This window comes from Myodes glareolus, chromosome 24 (assembly GCF_982192425.1).
Source record: "Myodes glareolus chromosome 24, mMyoGla1.1, whole genome shotgun sequence".
NCBI lineage: Eukaryota > Metazoa > Chordata > Mammalia > Rodentia > Cricetidae > Myodes > Myodes glareolus.
Window position 1 is genome coordinate 46,655,066 of NC_142049.1, and position 20,735 is coordinate 46,675,800.

General features: G+C 50.7%; 1 protein-coding gene across 8 annotated transcripts in view; it reads right to left on the reverse strand.

Annotated features, from left to right (window-relative positions):
• Positions 1-20,735, reverse strand: part of Ush1c (USH1 protein network component harmonin) — a 44,716-nt gene that overhangs the window by 11,663 nt on the left and 12,318 nt on the right. For 2 of the 8 annotated variants that reach the window (XR_015736413.1, XM_087901545.1), the window contains exons 5-17: positions 18,302-18,410; positions 18,185-18,209; positions 17,968-18,025; positions 17,598-17,692; positions 16,337-16,421; positions 15,407-15,466; positions 15,208-15,264; positions 14,959-15,101; positions 14,104-14,169; positions 12,985-13,109; positions 9,551-9,621; positions 4,504-4,656; positions 3,222-3,338 (exon numbers count right to left, since the gene is read on the reverse strand). Coding sequence is in view for 7 of the 8 variants with exons in the window: in XM_087901545.1 (XP_087757671.1) it covers positions 3,222-3,338; positions 4,504-4,656; positions 9,551-9,621; positions 12,985-13,109; positions 14,104-14,169; positions 14,959-15,101; positions 15,208-15,264; positions 15,407-15,466; positions 16,337-16,421; positions 17,598-17,692; positions 17,968-18,025; positions 18,185-18,209; positions 18,302-18,410 (1,164 nt within the window). In the remaining variant the exon portion in view is untranslated. Of the gene's footprint in view, positions 1-1,626; positions 2,723-3,221; positions 3,339-4,503; positions 4,710-9,550; positions 9,622-12,984; positions 13,110-14,103; positions 14,170-14,958; positions 15,102-15,207; positions 15,265-15,406; positions 15,467-16,336; positions 16,422-17,597; positions 17,693-17,967; positions 18,026-18,184; positions 18,210-18,301; positions 18,411-20,735 lie in introns of those variants that run through there. The other 6 variants (XM_087901548.1, XM_087901546.1, XM_087901549.1 and 3 more) reach the window with 4 other exon arrangements.

The following is a 20,735-nucleotide window of genomic DNA, read 5'->3' on the forward strand; positions in this document are numbered from 1 at the left end:
CTTGAGATATTTACGGTCCAGTCCTTTAAGGTTCATTGCGTGGGGACCTTAAGCTACCCTTTGCTCTGAGCAGTGGAGAGTTAGTCAGTGGAGCCTGTCTTGAATCTTGCACAGTGTTTGCTGAGAGGATGTCCTACGTACGGTTTTGTTCTAAATCACTCTGTTCTTACTAACTCAGACTAGGAACTCCTAAACAGCAATACTTATTGTCTGTTGAGTACCTGCCACTCTTTTTAGTATTAACTCAGAATGCGCTGTACAGGGAGGGTGGTGATGTTGCTCAGCTGGTAGAATGCCTTCTTGGCACGCACAAAGCCCTAGGATCGATTCCCCAGCAGGCAGGTGCCACATGCCTGCAAACCCAGCACTCGAGAGGCAGAAGCAGGCATAATAGAGGTTTAAGGTCATCTTTGGCTACTTAACGAGTTCAAGTCCAGCCTGGGCAACATGAGACCCAGTTTATTTTTATGGTTATTTGTGGGAGTTTTTGTTTTGTTTTGGTGTCTCACTCTGTAGCCCAGGCTGTTCTGAAATTTATGTGTACTTCAGGTTGTCCTCAAATTCAGTGGTCCTCCTGTCTCAGTCTCTGGAGTGTTGAGCTTACAGTTCTGACCCATCATTCTGAGCCCCCCTTTCATGCGCTAACTTGTCTGGTTTTCACAGTAGCTGGGTGCCCCTTGCATTTCTACTTTACAGACCCGGATGTCCAGGCTCACATATAAGGAGTAACAGGTGCCCAAAGTCATTTAGCCAGGGAATGACAGACCACGATGCCAGACTACAAGGTCTGACTTATTATGTCCCTCCTACTATCATTATGTTTCTTGCTGCTCTGATGGTCTTCCTCTGCCCCCTACTGTACTGTATCCCTCAAGGCTTAGCTCTAAGCCCCAACAAGGCAGAGGCACCCGCAGATGGAGCAGATGGAGACTTCGCTGTGCCAGCTTCAGAAGAGCCCTGTATCTGTATTGTTCTCCCTTCAGTTGGCAAATTCCTGGAAGGTAGGTGTACCAGCCTCATGGGACCTTCTTCAGCTCTGCCTTTACCTACTTCTTATACCAAGAGGTGCAAGGCATGAGCCCAGTGCCTCATCTCGGAGTCAGACATGTTGAGGAAAAGCTGTTGCCCACTCTGGTCAATCACAGAGATATGGGACCTTCTCGCCAGGCTAACACAGTCTCTTAAACCTGATGGCTGGTTTGGCTCTGGAGAGATATTCCTCGAGTGAGGAGACATCTCTCTCTATGAGCTGCAGGAATCAAGTCCCCACCAGAGGTTCACAGGATTCCAGTCCCCCTGTGATCCTCCAGCCGGGAACTGTCAGCCACATCAGGACCCTGGCATGGCCATCTTCCCTGGATGACTGGAGTTACTGAATCCACGCTCCCTACAGGAACGAGTAGGAGGCTGATGAAAGCCGTTGGTGGGGTGCTGCCGAACACCTCTAACACCTCACCTCCTGTGGACGGGAACCTCCTCCGCTGAGTCACGAGCCAGACCATGAGCTACTAGGATCAAAGCCTCACATGGCCCTCAGGGACTGACTCTTCCAAAGCAGTCTTTGGCTAAAGATCAATCAATGGGAAATATGTCTTTCTGAAAATACCACTGCTCAGTCTCTCAACGTCCAAGAAAAACATTTCTCATCTTTTAATAGTAAATTTGAGAACTTCTAAGAACCTCTCATCTTCAATGTTTCTTGGGTGGTGGCCAGAAGTGTCTGGGTATAACATACCAACTCAGTGTGGCTTGCTACTGCTATGAAAAAAGGTGCTATAATGTCCTATGATTACCCTGGATTGTCATCCTTTGGTTTTCATAACTAGGAACTCCCCCTAAATTTTCCCCATGTCCCCTTTCTGCAGCTAAATCAGGGGTTCACTTCCACTTATGAGACTTTCTCAGTTACTATAAAGACACAGTTGGCTATTCATTCACACAACCAGAAAGGCCCACACTGCAGGTCACCAGCCTTCACTAGCTCAGGAGCTGAGAGGACAATGACACTGACCCAAACCATTGTTGCTCATTTCACGGTCACAGCAATTCACCATGTAAACACAGGACTTTCAAAACCAGCACAAAGCACACCCATGCAGGATAGGACATCACACCTGGGAAGAGGCAGAGATGATGTTTCCTCCTGTCTCCACTCACTGGAGCAGTGGAGGACAGGGGAAACAGCACCCACACCCCACTTTGTTTGAAAGCACAACATGCAGAATAAATCAGGTGGTACCTTTGGGGTATGTGGGAAGCTCCGCTCAGGGGAGGGGGAGCTGGTGGGTTTCCCACTGTGGGTATTTGCTTCCCAGTCATCGGCTGGATGGCCTGGGTCCCCAGTGCGGAAGGAGTGGTTGCCCAAGGCCTCTTCAAGGGCTGAGGGCAATGGGCGGGTAGGAGTGAGGTCTTGCGTGGGAATGGATGGAGGGGGAGGAATGGGAATCGGGGGTGGAGTGCGCTGCACCCAAGGTGAGGATGAAGCACTCATGTGGCCTGATGAAGGAAGTACGGGAGGGGCAGGGACCTTGGAAGGTGGGCTGATGGATGGAGGGTGGGGCATCACAGGCAATGCCGAGGGAGTCTTGGGCGGGTAGTAGAACATGTCCAGGGGGATGTCATCCAAGTCAGTGGTGTGGAGGTGGAGCCCACCGGCGAAGCGTCTCAAGGGTGGGACCAGAGGAGACACAGAAGGTGGGGGAGGTGGGGGCCCTGTGGTCATCTGGGGGTGGAGAAGTCCTGTCATTATCTATTCCACAACATGTCCACAATGTTCTTATCTGTTTCTTTTACGGCTGAAGCCCCATCACTCAGACCAGAACCGTGTGTGCTGCCACCCAGCACCCCAGCCGAGGAGAGGCCCCAGCTGTGCCACCCGGGCATGACCAGACAGTTTACCCTCTAGAGCAGGACACACTCGAACACTTAGGGGAGCCTAAGTACTGGAGCAGGTACTACAGCATGGACAACAGGCCCAGTGGGGACTGTCTCAGGGCAGAAGGCATTTGTGGCCACCCAGAAGATAAATTCATAAATACAGACATGTCTCCCCTCCCCAAGACAGGACTTGCTGAGAACAGTCAGGGCTGGGCTGTAGACAATAAACTGTGTACTGGCGTGGCTGGCAGTGACGACCAACGGCCACCGCTCCTCTTGCTACGCTCAGGGTGCACTGTTCTAAAGTGGTCAGGGTGGTCCAGGTGAAAAAAAGGTTCTGTTACCTCAGCGATCTCATTATCGGAAGAGGAAATCTGCTGGAGACGGGTCTGACAGAGCCTCTCCACCCAATACTGAGTCTTTTCCGATTCCTCAAGGTCTTCCCGCTCAGTCTCAGACACCTGGGACCCAGGACCCGTGTTCAAAGAAGAGGACAAAGGGCAAGCTGAATCAGGTAGGCAAGCCACACACAGAGGCGCCGCTCTAACCCTTCAGTACAGGCTGGCAGGCCAGCATCTAGACAGACAAAAAATCCACCTGGGCCTGAGAACAGAAGTTAGGAGGTAGAGGCTGGGATGCCAGGGTGACAGAAAAGCCTGCAGGAGCTCATGCATTGCCTGACGGTGCTGGCTCCCAAGAGCCACAAAACCCTGAGGCTCTTGAAGTTCCTTCGTGGCCTCTTCACCCCTAATATGGATTTAAGTTTACTCTTGCTTCCCTGCAGGGCTGCCCTGTCCTCAGAAATGCAAATTCAGTCTTATTCTTCATTTTGAAGCTAATCTATTCTTAGTGCCAGACCTAATACACTTCACATTTCCCAGGACTTCTCTGGTTTTATAATCTAATCAGCCTGGCATTGTGATTCATGGGAGCATTAAAGAGAAGCAGAAAGAATATTGCCTGCAGCCAGGAAGCTCAGGCCAGCCACCTCACTCAAGACAGAAACCTCTAATGCTGTAAGAGTTCTATTGGCAGGGTTAGTCTTAGGAATACTCTCAGGTTATAGAGGTCTAGCCTCAGACACAGAGACAGAGTTAGCAGCCTCAGATTCTAAGCCTGATTTTCTGGAGATAGTTTCAGACTTGACATCTACATTAAGTGTTGGACCCATATACTGAGCTTGGTGAGACTTGGTGAGAGCGGACCGAATAAGACAGGTGAGTGGAAGGTGAACCAGACTTTCAAAAGAGGCAGAGGGGTTAATCTCAGCTAGACTCTGAGCCAGAAGATCAGCTCTAAGGAGAAGAGGCCTTTTCACAGAATTATACCTTGGAGGGATAAAGTAAAGGGGGGCAGACTTATATGTCAGTGATAAACCCAAGACTCAGTCTGGACAGGGAGGTTAGCCTCAGATCCAGACCCTAAGCCAGGAGACTAGCTTTAGTCTCAAACACACACCTAACATGCATCTAGAGCTGGCCCCAGATGGCCCTGGGTAGGTGGGGCAGTTGTAACCTCTAGACTGGGAAGGATGGGCCTGTCTTTACACTCGTCTGTGGAGAAAGATCCTAACTGGCCCTTGGAAGTAGTGAGACAATGCACACACCCCTGCGACTGTGCACACACCTCCTGGGCCAGCCGGTTGATCTTCAGCTGCTTCTCCTTCTCCAGCATCTCTTCTTTCTCTTTGTAGAGCTTTTGCTCAAATTCCAGTTCCTTCTTGTTCTTTCGCAAGTCCTGCAGGCTGTCATACTTGGCTTTCTTCTTCTCTTTTTCTTTCTGGGCAGATGGAGCGTTGTGTGTGTGATAAGGGTGACAAGGTGCTGTTGGCACTAACATAGGACAGCAAGCAGGGCACCCAGCTTGCAGACAGGACAAGGCAGACTGCCTCAGTGAGCCCCACTCCCAGGTCTGTCCTGTCACACTGGGCATTGGACCTCAGGTTGAGGTCAGGAAGGGCATTGCTACCCACTGTAGAGTGGGAGACATACTCCTCCAGCAGCCAGAACTGGCTTATTGGTTCACTAACTAGCTGTGTGACCTTTTGGCTAAGTTCTGTAATCTCTCTGGACCTGAACTCATCACATCTCTGAAGGAGGGGAAACAGCTGCCCCACAGGCTTCTAGCCAGTGCCCATGAAATACCATCCATGAAAGGGCTTTGTAAATCTCAAAGGACTGCTCAATGAAAGGCATCGTATTTACTTCCCAGGACCTGGGTGTTTGCCTTCCCCAGCATCAGAGGAGAAAGGGAACTCCTGTTCAGATGCTAGCGATGCATTCGGGAAGATTCTAGAAAATCTGAGCGAGCTAGTTAACCTGCTGTGCAAATGTCATCTGTCCTGGTCTGGACGTGGGGCCTTACGCCAGGGACACTAAATTCAGTCTTGATCTGTAAGCTCTATACTGTATCACACAGAGCGTCCAAAACTGGGGTTTCCTCTAAACTGTGTCTCCAACTGAAAACTGCAGGATTTGGGGGTGCAGGGTCAGAAGGAAGCCACAAACTCAGACAAGTCAAGTCGCTCGACAAGTCAGACATCTAGGAAGAGATGGAGCCAGGCTCAGATCTGAGTCCTCCAGGTTCAGTCTTTTACTGTGCTCAGATAATCTGGGGGCAGAGGGACACAGCAGGTGGGAGATTGCTCCCATCACCCAGAGAGAGCACAGAGACAGCGCTCAGAAGAGGATACAGAGAAAACCAGACAAAATCAGGGCAATTTCCAGAACAACTGTGCCTCTGTCTATCAGGGCTTCCTGCTTTTCTGTTCTGAGTCCGCTCAGAGTCCAAGGCCCAGAATGAGGGATTGCAACAGTGGAAGCAAATTTTTCGTGTTAGCTGATTTAGGGGTGTCTCTAGACATCTGAAGGGCTCATCTTGCCCCTACTAAAGACAACCCTATTGCCACGAAAGCTTTGGAAATGCTTGCCTCTGGGACCTGGCTCCAGAGCTCCACAGCATCCAAAGGAAATGTTTCTCTTTGCTTCGGTTCTGCTTGTTTCATGGCTGCCCTGCTCACCAGGGCCCCCAGCTCAGCTCGGAGGTGAATTCCCAGATCATGGTGTAGGTCCAGACAGCAATCCCCAGCAGGAGCCAGAAACGTTCTACTAAGTGGCAGCTAGCTAGAGTAAGGTCATGGTCTCCTCAGGGGCCACCATGATAGGAATGGCCATTCTATCAGTTAGAAAACGAAACCTACAGCGATTTCACAGCTAGAGTGGGCTCCTGAGAAGGGTAGTGACAGGAGACAGCTCCTGTCCCAATCTCAGTAAAAGCATCTACTATCAGATGTAGATGGGTAAGCTCCTCTATCCCTGTACAGGTAACTTAGATGCCCACAATTCTGCCTTCCCTGCCAGTTTGGGAGCTCCTGCAAATTAGGCCATTCGTGATTTCCTGAAACAGTTCCTTGTGTAGTGTGTGTGTGTGTGTGTGTGTGTGTGTGTGTGCAGGAAGTGCACATGTTGCTGTAGGTAAATGTGCAGAGAGCAGAGGATAGCCTTAGGTGGAGGGGATAGCCTTAGGTAGAGGTCCTTGGGAGCTTTCCACCTTTTGTCTAAGACAGGCTCTATTGTTGGAATGGAATTTCACAAAGGCTTGGGGATCTCCAATCTGCCTGCCTCTGCCCCCATCTGGTCACCTCTGAGATTACAGGCATCCTACCACAACCAGGTTTTTCTGTGGGTTCTGGGATCTGAACTCAGGTCCTTACACTTGAGAAGCAAGCGCCTTACCTACTGAGCCATCTCCCCAGTCTCAAGCCACTCAAGCAGCTCTCACGAAGGGTCCTGAACGAAACCGTAACCCCTCCAGGCCATGCACAGACTGGGGCCACATGAAGTGGCCTTGGACTGAGAGGACTCAGGGCCAGCGTATGAGACTTGAATCTCTTCTTTCAGATCTGGGATATGACTACTGATACTCATGGTTGTGGATGTATTCCTTAGTTCCAGCTACCGAGAAATAAATCATGTCTGGTGGTTCTGGACAAAGTGAAGATGGGTTTCCAGAGCTGGCGTAAGGGCTATTCTTGTGTTGTGCCTTAATCATCAGTTACATTCATGGCAAACATCCATTTCCATCTATCTACCAACAACTGTTCTCTTTGGGAAACAGAAGCCAATAAAACAGAAGCCAAAATTCCAGCTGTTGTAGAACGGCAATTATGGGGGATCTAGACTGACCCCTTTACCAAGAGCAACTTCCAAGGAACATAATTCGTATGTGCAGAACATTCCAGCTCACTGACATTTCCACAGCTATTAGTGTTTGGAGAACCCGTGCCCTATCTGTTTGTTTTGATTATTTTTTTCCTGTAAAATCTAGGGGCATGTGTGTATATGTGTAGTGTCTGTATCTGTGCGTACACACACATGTGTAATCTATATACGTATGTAATCTATATACTCATATAATATGTATATTATATGAGTATGTGCATGCGTTTGTGTACTGTATCTGCTGTTCTCTTTAGCCACGTTCCAATAGAGACTATAAAGGGAAGATTCAGCAGGCTAACTCAATGAGCCTCCCCCAGACATGCCCAGCCTCAAGCCTGCAGCGAGGATAGCTACAAACATAGCCCAATACAAAAACACAGACTTACTTAAAATGTGAGCTCATTCTTGGGAGGCTTCTGTAACTTGATTGTATGTGAATTTTATAGATGACAATGCCATGCATGTCACAATGTCAAAGAGTGGACAGTAGGACTTCAAGCCATGGGTTTAGCCTGTGATATGGAGAGCACAATCCTAGGAGATCACACATATTCTGAGACTATAACAGGGTGGGAAGGAGTCCTGCTGGAGCTGTAGCCTAAGCCTGTTCACTGCTGTGCAAAGCTGGTATCTCAGGTAAAAACTCACACGTGTCAGGAATACCACTGCTGCAGTGTAACAGGCGTGTGCTGCCCAGTGCCCCAAGCTCACGCGCTGACATTGCTTTGTCTCTAAGGGACCTTGCTGGAGTGAGCTGAGCTGCTTGAGTGATGTCATACCGCTGAGTTCGCTCAGATTGATGTCAGCAGCCCGATTTCTAAATACCAAGCCATCTTGAATGTCTAATATACAGTCCAGATATTAACTGTGGCATTTTCATAATCAAATGTTGATGAAATTTAGTAAGACAAAAGATGAGAGTTTTATGGGGCCTGGAGATAGCATAATAAGATTTAGATAGAAAATTAAAGGTCTCAGAGAATGGAAAGATACATAATCCTAGACCCAGGCAAAGATAGGTCTAGGGAATAGTTGGAATTAATATGGCTGTTTTCCCAAACTCGGGTGCCAAATTCCACACAAGCTGCATCTGGCAGGGTCATCATGAACTGCTTTATGTCACCCACCCTGGCATTTTCACCTTGCGTAGCCCCGGCTTCTGGTCAAGGCTCTGGTCTTGCTTGGCATACCAAATCTGAAGTTGCTTGCCCCCGCCCAATCCCATCAGAGCCACCCAAGGCTTAGACAAGTCTCATGCTACGATTGCTTGCTCTCCCTTCCATGATATCTCTACCACAGTGCCCCTGCCAGATATCAGACAGACAGGGTCAAAGAGTCAGCTTGCAAGTGAATGAGGAGAAGAAATGTTTGGGAAAGACCACAGCTCACATAAAACTCAGGAGAGCACGGCACCTTGCTCAGGCCTGTCCTACCTTCCGGATAGTTGGGAATTTGCCATCGTAACGGTAAAACCACCCAAAGGCTACAAGGACAGAGAAAAATGATGAGACGCAGCATCCGTGGGCAACAGTTGGGAGCTGGGCTCCCAAGGAACATGTGACTTTGTGAAATCCAGCAGTAAAATCTGCTCCCTGGCCCACTTTCCCTGATCCAACGACAGATCTGGGCAAAGCAGGCTGGAAACCGCCTAAGCACTGCCCTGATTCCCAGACTCCGGGTCACCATGCCTGTGGAAAGACATGCTTTCCCAAATCACAGAACGGCTGCAAACACAAACCCCGCGGAAAGAGAATAAAGTACTCCCCAAACAGATGCCTGGTTTCCACAGCTAAGAAATGGCTTCAAACAAGAGGCAGCCGAGCCTCTACCTGGAACTCCAGACAGAGCCCAAGTGTCTCACAGCACAGCTTGCAGCCCCTCTTTAAACACCAGAGAAAGGCAGTCATTTTAGAAGGTTCTGGAAGGGCAGAGTATTAACAGCAAGCAGGAGATAAGCTTCCATCCAGAAAGGAGATTCCCTACCCAGATCAGATAAACAAGGCTTAGTCTCCTTGCCTAGGCAACAACACAGTGGGACAGTGCCCCAGACCTGAGCCCTCAAGGCTAGCGGTGATAGCCCATGCCTGGCTCTCGGTGCTGGCCTGGGTACTGAGCCCAGGATTAGATCGGGCACACCAGTCCAGTGTCTAATGTGGGAGGAGTCTATAGAGTCTTACGGTAAAGGCCAGAGAAGTGGGGATACTTGGGGAGGCCGTATTTAAGTATTCCAGCCAGTGGTTTGGCTGTACCGCCAAGTGGAAGGTAAGTTTTTAGCCTAGCCATGAAGTTTGGCACTCTGTGCACAGGCTAAGCAGAAGCCAGGTGCGTCCTCACAGACCCCAGTGGTTCCCATCACGGTCCTGCTCTTTCGAGCTGGTGTCTCCACTATGTCTGAAGGAGGTGGGCAGAGCAAGCAGGGCAGCCAAGCCAGGGAGTGGAGCATGGGCGCCAACCTGCTGTCCCTGCTCCGTGATTCCATCCAGGTGGTCTGCAGGCTCCAATTTGGCCTCCGCTCCCTGATCATCTACCCAAGGGACGAGAGGGACAAGCTGATGAGTCAAGAGGATTCCCAAGAGGGGTGTGAAGGAGCCCAGGAAGCTGTGGAGTCAAGAGCAGCAGCAGGACTCGAGAGCCTCCAGCTAAGCTCTGTTGCTCTGGCAGGTGCACATAGTGCTTTGAACCTCAGTAGTTTGGACTCTTCTGTCTGTTAAATGGGTTAACAGTAGGGACCTCTGACCTGACCTTAGCATGAGGATCCTTTTGCAGGACACTGAGCTGAAAGCTGGAGGTGCAGGAAGAAGCTGGCAGTATCGGAATATTATGTAGGACTGAGGAGAGGAGCTTTCCATGGGATACTAGATCTTATTTCTCACTACCCTCGTCTTAGGGCTCTGCATCTCCTGGGGGTTATCTGAGCTATGTGGGCAGTAGATGAAGGCTGGGCCTCCCAAGGAAGCTGTATACACAGGCCATATGTCGTTAGTATAATAGGAGTTTCAACATCATGTGGAAACAACTATCCATTCTAGCTATTTACAGCCTGGATCCTGACCTCCCTAGAAGCCCAGCAGGAAGTACTGTGTTTCATTATTTCCTAAGGTCTCCTTTCTTAGGGGCTGTGTTCAGGCTCCACTCCCGAGACACAAAGGACTACTTAGTTTGATAGAAAACTCCCACCACTTTCAAGACATGGGTCTATTGGTTGGACAATAATTGAGGGGTATCCTTGAGGGAGAGGGGGCTAGTGATGTCTCATTTAAGCCCCTCACCTTCCAGCTAAGGGAAGGGGTCCTTGGTAAAGAACTCCCCTCTCTCACACTCTGCTGCTAAGCTAAGAAAGAGTCTTTCGGCGTCTCTGAGACAGTGTGTCCTACTCTGAGAGCTTGGCAGTGTTGGGCGTGGCTGGTAGGCCATGCGGAGGTGGCTGAGGCAGCTGTCCAGCTCCCGCAGGAACCGGGGTTACAAGAATTGCCAATGCAGGCGTCCCAGGCTCTTCTCTTACAAAAGCAGAGCCCACCCCTCACAGGCACAGAAACCTGGGTCAGGTCTAAGTGCTGGCTAACTGGATCTAGTGCTGAAGGTGGTCAAGGAGCAGCTCCTTAGAGCTGGCCATGCAGCCTTCCTTTACCTCTGCAGCCTCTGTGGAGGGGGCAGGGGAGAAGCAGGCTGGAGCCTCTCTGAAGCAGGCAGGGGAGAGCAGGCTGGCTGCATCTGTGGACCAGTCCTGAATGCAAGATGCAGTCATAAATGCTGCCAATTGACAAGATCTAGACCCCTCCTCCCCGACCTGGGAGGCAAAGCCCTGGGTGTGTCGGTGAGGGAGTTTCAAGATTGGGTTAACTGAGGTGGGAACACCAGGACTAGTGTGGGGAACACCAGCTCATGGGCTGGGGTACCAGGCTGAATAAAAAGAAACAAGTGAGCTGAGTACCAGCTCCTACACCTTCCCATGTGTCCGTGTGTGTTATGGGTGGTGGTGTGTGCGGTGTGTGTGTGTGTGTGTGTGTGTGTGTGGTGTGTATGAATCATGTGTGTATGTGTGGTGTGTGCAAGGTGTGGTATGTATGTGTCTGTGGTATGTGTGCACAGTGTATGTGAGGTGTGTGTGTAGTGTGGTGTGTGTGTGTGTGTGTGGTTTGCGTGATCTGTGCATGTGGTGTGTGTGAGGTGTGTGTATGTGTGTGGTGTGTGTGGTTTGTGTGATCTGTGTGTGTGTGTGTGTGTGTGTGTGTGTGTGTGTGTGCATTTCTTAGACTATGGACAGGATGTAACCAGCTACCTCATATGCCGGTTGCTCTGACTTCCTTGCCATGATGATCAAATTGTGAGCCTAAGAAAACCTCTCCTTCCTTAAATTGTTTTGGTCACAGCAGCAAGAGAAGGATCAAACATGGGGCTAATGGCTGCGCAGTGCAGCCGGATGGCTGCAACCGCTTCCCCAGGGGGAGCCAGGACTCAGTCATCCATCTGAGCACTGCCTCAGGATACTGTAGCCTGAGCAAGGGAAAACTCTTGCCCCTTTTACTCAGGAAACTCAATTTGGTTAAGAAGCATTAAATAAATACCTAGCCTGTGAAAGGCCTTTTATTTTCCATAATCCCTGAGAGGGCGTGCTCTCTGCAAAGCGGAGACCCAGTTTCTAGAAGGTACCACACTGGCTCGGATTACTTTCACAGAAGCAATTAAAATCGATTTCTCTCCTTCTGAAGCTCCTATTTCACTCACAAGGGCAAATTAGCTCCCGTCTAACATACGGATCATTCACTGAAAATTTATCTCAGGCCAATCCTCAGCAAATACGAACTAACATGTGGGAGGGTGATGAGAGTGGGCTTTGTCATCTCTGAGGATGACACCTGTGCCCTGCTGCCAGGGGAGAGTGAGATGGAAGAATCTCGACAGACACCCTACACCACTGTTCTGGTGCTGGCAAGGGTGCAGGGCTCAGGTGGGATCTCAAATTAGCTGAGCTAGCCCCATGGCAATGAGGAACCTTGGTTCTCGGGACCAGGGATACACCCACTTGGAGGTTCCCACAATCTGGGCCTTGTGCTCTTGTGAGCACAGTAAGGTGAGGAGAACCTGTCTGTGTCAATCACAACTAGAAAGAGACAGTGGGTGGGACTGAACATCTATCCAAGAATGAGGGACTTGTGATGGCCATGGCCCCTCATTGCTTGGAGGCCCTCTCCTCCACTAGCTCCTGAGTCATCCTGGAAGATGGGACTGAGAGCAGGTAGCTGGGGAGCTTCTGATGGAGGTCTGAAACCAGAGGAAGAACACACGACTGCTAAAGAGGAGACAGGAAGGGCAGGGAGAGCTTAGGGCCAACGTGGCACACCCCCAGACTCCAGAGAGTACAAGGAGCGGGGGGGTCTCATGCTCCCCTCTCTGCCTCCATCCTTAGTGTGCTAATGGCAGGAGTGTGAGTGATGGGGCTCTTTGACTAGCTGTTCCCCCAGTTGCGTGGCAACCTTAGACCACCAGAGATCTACCCTTTCTTTCTCCGTGCTGGTTTCAACACAATCCTAGTTCAGACCCAGGCCAGAAGACAGCATGCTATTCAGCAAGCTCAGGGAGTCATGCTAGAAGCCAGCCCACAGCTGCCAAGCTCTCTGTACCCTCTACAGAATACCAAACATCTGCTGCATCTGTGCCATGGGGTATGATGTGGGAGCTGGTGCATGGACCACACCCCGACAAGGAGGGTAAGCAGATCCCTCCTACCGAGGCTACAGCTGATGGTCCCGAGCACTGCCTCTCCCTGAGTGAAATACAGTGCAGATATCCCTGGGGTAGTCACCTGGGGAGGTGCTGACGAGGGGGGAAGGCCATAGTTCTGTCTAGACCCCTGGGCACCACCCCATCCCAGACAGGTTGTACATACACTTGGGCTTGCGAAGGGGCGCCGGGTGCACCTCTGCAGTGATGGTTTTAGGCAAGATGAGCTGTTCCTTTGAGCCCCAGTCTTCTTCCCACTGCTTCTTAAACTTCTCTTCCTCCTCCACGATCCTGAAAAGAGACCGCCACCCGGGCGATCAGAGGCAGAACCTTCAGAGGCTCGCTTGTGGCTACCAGAGAACCTTGACTATCTTGGGAAGGGAGGCTTCACAGCTCTAGCCCAAGCTAGGATCAGTGCTACAGAGAGAGGTCCACACTCAGCAATGCACTCTGGCTCCACTGAGATGAAAGACTTGGTTAGAAGAAAAGAGGGGGTGAAAGAAGAGAGGATTTAGAGAGGAGTCGGCTGGCCGCAGGTGGCTTGTCTCACTCCTGTGAACATATGTAGGACCAGTGCTGAGAGCAGGCTGAGCCCTGTACTGTTATTCTGCCTTGTATGGAACGATAGCTTTGGGCTGTGCCTTGCCCTGAGTGACTCCATTTGTCTCTGCTTTGAGTGAAAGTGCAGAGGTGAGTGACTCTACAACATGTTTGTACATGTAGACATTACCGTGTGTCCAGGTCCACCCACGATAGCTCACTCCTAAAAGTAGAGAGGTCCCACCTACAAACTTACTCAAGTAAGCTGGGAACATACGGGTACATGGGTGTATGACAACTGTATCCGAAAAGCAAACCCCAAATCTTACCCAACACACTAGACTAGTGAAGGCCCCCAACCTGGACCCCATAAAGAGAAGGACACCTGACGTTGTAATGGTGACAGTCTCATTGACTGGTCACCTGACTATCCAGGGTATGTTAAATGACTGACACACATCCAGGAACTGACAGCCAGGCAATTCCCACCTGTCCCTGATGCTTCGGCTCCTGGAACACAGTGTAGTATGTTATGTGGGTGTTATGACAGTAAATAAGGCTGGAAGAAAAAAGAGGAAAATTGGAACTATTTGGTGCATTTGAGCCAATGACGTCAATGCAGCTTGTAAATTTCTTGTGAGTCAATAAATTCTGTTGTGGAATGACACGGGGTGTCTATGTTTCTGACTAGCTGAGCTCAGGACGTGCAGCCACGGGCGCTCGGGATGGACCCCAACCCACTCACTCCTCCATCTCCTTCCGGTATCTCTCGTTTTCCTCGGCAGCCTTCTGGGCGATTTCCTTTCTCCTCCTAAAACAAATAGAAATTGGCCTGTGTGAGTCTATGCCCAGAGTGGTTCTGCAAAGTCTGGACCCTCTACTCTGAGGGAATTTCATCTGTGCTGCTGGGCAGAGAGTCTGTGCCACAGGAGCAGGTAGCAGGTCCACAGGCGTGTCAGCTCCCATCCAAAGGTGAAGCAGGCACCATGTACCAGGCTGATTCCATGATGGTGAGATGGAGTGGCACCCTCTTCCCTTTCCCAAATACTTAGTACCTGAAATGTATCAGAGTTGGCATTTTGGCAGTGGTTTTGATTTGAGTTGCACGTGCTATTGATTTTCTCAGCCCGCTATTTCAAACATGCAGAGGTGGGCTTATCACCACAGGTGGGTGTCCCTGTGGGCACTGCCAGACTCCTGACCTAGACTGTATAGATTAGCATCCTGGCCTGGCCACCTATGATTCTGGACATAGGTGGCTTCACCTCACTAAGCCTCAGCCTTCTTGCCTATCCAATATGTTGACTCCATCTACCTCCCTGGGTTGCCATGGGAGCTAAACTAGGAACATAAACCACGTCCAGAAATGAACAACACAATACACATAGTAAATGCTGACTGTGGCCAGCAGGAGCCTCTGTATAGCACCGGTGCCTGAAAACCAGGGCTCTTTAGCAACGAGTCAGGCTGTCTAGGACCGGAACGGACACTGTAATCTGCCACTGAGGGCACAACAAAAAGAATGCAGCTGGCCCAGGACAAGCAGGCAGAAGTCCAGTGTTTGGTCTGGACGTGAGCAGGTCCCCAGCGGGCCACTCACTGGCGCTCCATCTCCTGCTGCTCCTGGAGGATCTTGTTGGACTCCATTGCCAGCCGCTTCTGCATGAGGAGCTCCTGCCGTTGGAGCTCACGTTGCCGTGCCTCCTCCAGCCGTTCCCGGTCTGTCATGAACAGCTCCCGGCCCTGTTGGGGGGCGACTGTGAAAGCTCAGCCCCTGGGGAGAAGGGGCTGCCCCTGTCACGGAGTTGGTCAGGGGTCATGGGGGGGCATCGCCGCCATCTGAACTTACAGCTCCAGCTACGACGGAGATGGTCAGGCTGCGGCTACTCTTCAGGACATTCACGGCCTGTGGACACAGGGACAGTCATTCAGCTGGGGCCTGACGGTCAGACTGGAGCAATGCAGGCAGAGAACATAAGGGTCTCTCAGCCATCACAGCACTGGCTGGACGAAGAGGAGATACAGCAGGTGGGGACCCCACATCTCACCTCCTTGTGGTCCATGTTGGAGAAGTCGATGCCATTGACTTCCACAATCTGGTCCCCTGTCTGGGCAAGAAACAGAAAAGGGTTGGTGTGTGTGCATGTGTGCGATCCCTACATTCATCCGCAGAAAGGTCTCCTGGCATGCCAGACATAAAGGTTTTGGTTAAGCAGCCAAATTCTGACTCTTTCCAGGAAACAGACCCAATGGCCTGCTCTGATAGGGATCTGGAAGGGCTGCGAACTCACCCTGGCACATGTCCCCCCAGGCCATGATGGTCTTCTTGGCTATCAAACATCACACTACTACAAATTAATATCTTTTGCTAGATAATGACATTTCCTTTACAAGGTTTAGTTAATGGACAGAAGGCCCTGGACTTTCCAAACAGCAGAGGCTTTGTTGGTCCCTCATTATAGTAACAGTTATGGTTGACATTTATTGATCAACTTTGAGTACCTGGCACAGATCTTGTCTAAATGTTAACTTAATCTACACAACAATTCTAGAAGGAAGGTTCTAGCATACTTATCTTGTAGGTGAGGAATCTGTCTCAAGAAGTGGTTAAGAATCCTAGCTCTGACAGAAGACCATAAAGGTTTGACTTCCAGCCCTATGTTGTAGGAAGGCAGCCTTTGAAGAGCCACTGTCTTGGTCTCCTCAGTGTGGGGGTAACATTAGTACCTGACCCTCAGAGTTGCTATAGGGCTTAGAATGCAGAAAGACAACTCCCACTATCCACACACACAGACCTAGGACCAATGGCTGCCAGAGCTGAAGAAGATGACAGAGGGGTCCAATACCCCTTCTCTGCAATGCCTTCCCTGCTAGAGACCACTAGGGAATCATCAGCCAGTGCTGGCCAGGAAAAAGCTATGTGGGAAGGTACAACATCTGCTGATGTGTGGCCCTGTCTCTCTCATCCTGGCACGTACCTCCAACCCCACCTCTGCAGACAGGGAGCCAGGCTTCACATGACTGATGAAGATGCCAGGCTTCTGGATGGGGCCACTGGAGATGCTGTGGGATACAGAGATGTGGGTGAGGCTTGTCCCTTGAAGCTCTGCTCATTCTTAATGACCAGCCCTGTGGCCCTCTGTCTACATGGCCAGCATGCAGGATGTAGGACATCCATAAATGCAAGGCCTGAGTTCCTCTGGTCCTATCTCCCTTTCAGGCAGGAGTCACAGAAAACTTACAGAGATTTCATCTCCTCAGCCCTTCCCACAATATACCACACATGCTACCTTTTTTGTCTTTCTAGAGCTTTCCTGTTCATTCCTTATGGTGATAAGATTTTCACCAGATCCTGATTAACCCAGAGTTACTAGTGCTTGTAACTTATAAATAGGATGGCACTTGTACGGTTAATTCTTCTCCCAGGTCTGTGGCAGACATCACTAATCAATCACAACACTCTTTCCCTCCCAGTCACACACAGACTCAGAACCTTCCACAGAAAGACGCCACTGTTAACCAGTGGGATGACACAGGTAGGAAACTTTGCCATTCCTGACTAAGGGGCAGCTTCACCAGCATCTTTACTGTACAATATTGTAATCATCTGCGTGGTTAGTTAGCTTCTATATTAATTAGACTACTGTCTCCCAGAAAGGAGGGACTTTTAATTTTATTTTTATTTTTTAAGACAGGTCTTACCTCACCTAGACTAATGTCAAACTCATTGTGTTGCTGAGGATACCCTTGGTTTAGAGTTTTCCTGCCTCCATTTTTCAAGAGCTAGATTTAGAGGTGTGCACCACCGTGCTCAGTGTTTACAGTGCTGAGGTTTGCAAACATGCCTTTGTGCATGTTTGGCAAGCATTCTACCAGCTAAGCTACATCCTCATGCTCCAGGGGAGACATTAAAAATCATCTATGGAAGCTGGGCATAATGGTGCATTCCTTTAATTTCAACACTTGGGATGCAAATGCAGACAGATCTATGTGAGTTCAAGGCCAGCCAGGATGACACAATGAGATCCTGTCTCAAAAACAAAATAAAGCAGTTTCTGGGGCTGGAAAGATGGAGACTGTGGCTCTATCTCTGCGTCTCAAGTTCCTTATCATACCCAGAGCTGGTGAACAAAAATCCTCAGGAGCATGAATGAGAAAAGCGAGAGAAAGTGCTGGGGAGTCTGGGGTCTACTAGCTGTCACTGACTGGTGACAGAGCTCAGGCATGCCCGCTACCCACCTGCAGCCCAGGCCCCGGGAGCCTACTAGACTGATGAACACCTTCTTCTCCTTGGTTGTCCGATTGCTGGGAAAGCCCGAGCCACCTCGCACACCCTGAAGGAGGGACAGAGGCAGGTTACTGGGTCTATATGCGTTCAAAGAGCCTCCTGAACTTGAGACTTTCAGATTAAGTCTCCATATTCTTAAGATTAAGAGACCAAATAGCCATCATATCCCTGGGGTATATAGGTCTGGAGGCCCGCTATACCATAAGGATGTACAAGGTGCCCTAAGGGCCTATGTGAAGCCCAGACGATACCTTCCCCAGAACCATCCCTCCTTCAAGGCCAGCTGCCCAACGTTCATCAAAGGTAGCCCTAGCCTCTTACCCCAGACTCTGACACAAACTGATCCACATACTGCCATTTGAGGGCTTCCTCGGGAGAGCTGAGGAGAAGGGGACACAGAAGGGGAGCTGGTAAGCACATGTGAGGGGCCTGGGATATGTGAAGCTGTCACCAGCACCCTCCCCCCAGTACAGGAGCAGTGCCAGTCAGGACATGCGGGACTCAGGGCCTACAGGGCGACTCAGACGAGCCTGCTTACCTCTTCACAGGGATCAAGCCGATGTCTGTGGGAAACACAACGTGTTAGGGTCCTTGGAGTTGGGGCCATAATACCCACATCCCACCTGTCACAAAGCTCCCATCTGGCCTCACTCACGTCTCACTTTGATGGACACAGTCTTCTTGGTGCGGATCAGGTTGATGACTTCCTCGTGGGTACAGGAGGAGATGGAGTAGCCATTGATCCGGACAATCTCGTCCCCTACCTTGGCACAGAGAGATGGGACAAACATGGGGGAGGGTGTCAAACAAAGCAGAAGGCCCACTACCAGTTGCTCACAGCCCCAGAAGGGGCTGAGAACCAGCAAAAGCTTTTATCTGTGCTGCAGTACTAGGTCACAGCCAAGCACCCCTCTAACTGCTGAGGGATCCAAGGCAGGCAACATTTTCAGTTCCCGGATGGAGAAACCAAGATCTAGGCTGGGAAAGCAGGCAGAGGTTGGGTAGTAGAGCTGAGGCAGGAGTCAGAACTCTGTCCCCTCATCGTGGTGCTTCTGTCACTGAGGAGCCATCAGGTTCTGAGATCCAGCAGCCCACATGGCCTTTGTCCCTTCCTGCCCTCAGAAGTGGGCTCTTGTCTCTGTCAGTTACTAACACACACACTGTGAGTCAGAACAGGGATCTAGGACTCTTCACCCAACTCACATCAATAATGCCAATGTTCAATCTCTTTTGTTCCCTCCCAGTGAAGTTAAACTGACTTCTGAGTCTTGATGCTGGGAGCAAGCGAAGAACAGAATGAACACAGAGCTCTGTGCTCTGTGGGTTCAATCCCTTCCTTCTTAATTCCTTTTAGGTATCTGACTTGAGCCAAGTGTCTTGACTTCCCCGAAACATAATTTCTCTCTTGTATAAAACAGGGAACACGACAGAGCTGTTGAGAATTAAGCAAACATATGTGTAAGGTCATCCAGTACGGCCCACAGCAGCTTCTTAATAAACGGTTGTTAGTGAGGAGGCCTGCCTGTGGAGCCAACTCTAAGAGGCACACCATGATGAGACTGCCCCCTGCTGGCCGTCACTGCTCCCTTCTCCAAGCACTTGGGCCTGAGCTCCTCAATAAGAACTGAAAGATCCCTGGGTATCAACATCTCATGAAAGAGAAGCCAGTGGGGCAGGGGTAGGCATCAGGGTGGTAGGGGTGTGGGGTGGTGATGATGTATTGCCCAAGACCACGAAGGCAGCAGCTGCCACACAGGAACAGAACCCGGGTGTCCTTCTGCAGGCTGAGGCTGTGGGCTTCACTGAAACCCATGCAGGGTCCCCTGGAGACAAGCTGGCACATGTGGGGAACTCAGGCTGGACTCTGAGGGAACGCGGTCTCCGCTTGGGCTCGCAGACTGCGACACTCCTGTAGTCACCTCTTCTCACCACCTGGAAAGGGTCTGCCCCCTGTCTGGGGCCAACACCCATCTTCTAAGCGTCCTGACAGGAGGGCTCACTAAAGAACTTCCTACATTTCTGGGGGCACTGAGCTCAGAGAGGACATCGGCAGAGCTCCCTGCACCTACTTTCACAACCCCAAAGGGAGGAACTTGTGTCTCTGCTCTGCGTGGAACCTGCAGGAAGGCCTTCATGTCGGACCACAGTGTCACTATGAAGAAACAGAGGCTCAGGGAGGCGAGGTGATTTACTCCAAGTTATCCAGTGAACAAAGGGTCAAGTCTACCTGACAGACAGCACATGTTGGGAAAGAAGGGCCTGTGGCCAGTTCCCCATGTCTCGCCTGCTCTGGGTTCCTATCACCAGGTCAGAGCCCTGGAGTCCTAGGGGAAGGCAGGGATTCCCTGTCCATTTTATAGCCGGGACGGGAAAGGCATGGAGGATCATTTTCTGCATGAGCAAGCAGCCAGTTGCATACTTCTGTGAGTAAAGGATGTGGTTAAATATAAAATAGGTTTGTAAAAAATCTTAAGTGTCCAGGAGGGGACAGGAGCAGCAGGGCTGAAGTCCCAGGACGAGGTCCTTTAGAAAGTTCAAGCAATCCCCTGCAGGGCACCCAGCCTCTCAGGTCTTGCCCTCTAGAATCTTCTCTGTGTTGTCTTCTAGCATGAGAAACTTGACCCCTGATTCAGCCGGTGGATAAAAGCAGTCTTGTCCTAGGTCCTCTTGAGTTGAGTCCCCTGTGCTGTTACTACAGGAACTTGCCCAGGACCCTAGGCAGAAAGATTCCCACATGGCCCTTGGATAGGGTTGCAGGATCAGCTTCCCTCTCCCCCTTCCTCTACATGGTACCCTGCAAAAGAGCCTTTGTATGTGACAACCTGAGGGACAGCGGGACAAAGAAGAGATGGGCCCAGCAGCCCCAGAAAGGGGGTTGGCATTTCATAAGCCCGAGAAGCAGGTGGGAAGCTGCGCGTCTGGGTTTCAGGAGAGTGCCCCGCTGCCCTCCTTCCTGGGGCTCCGCAGGGAAGCACTTGTCCTCGGAGAGCTCACTCTGGAAAAAAGGGGCCCAGCTGACGCCAAGAGGGGAGCTCATTATGTGCTCTCCTCGGGCTGTGTTTCTGGGCTGGAAAATGTGCCACGGAGAA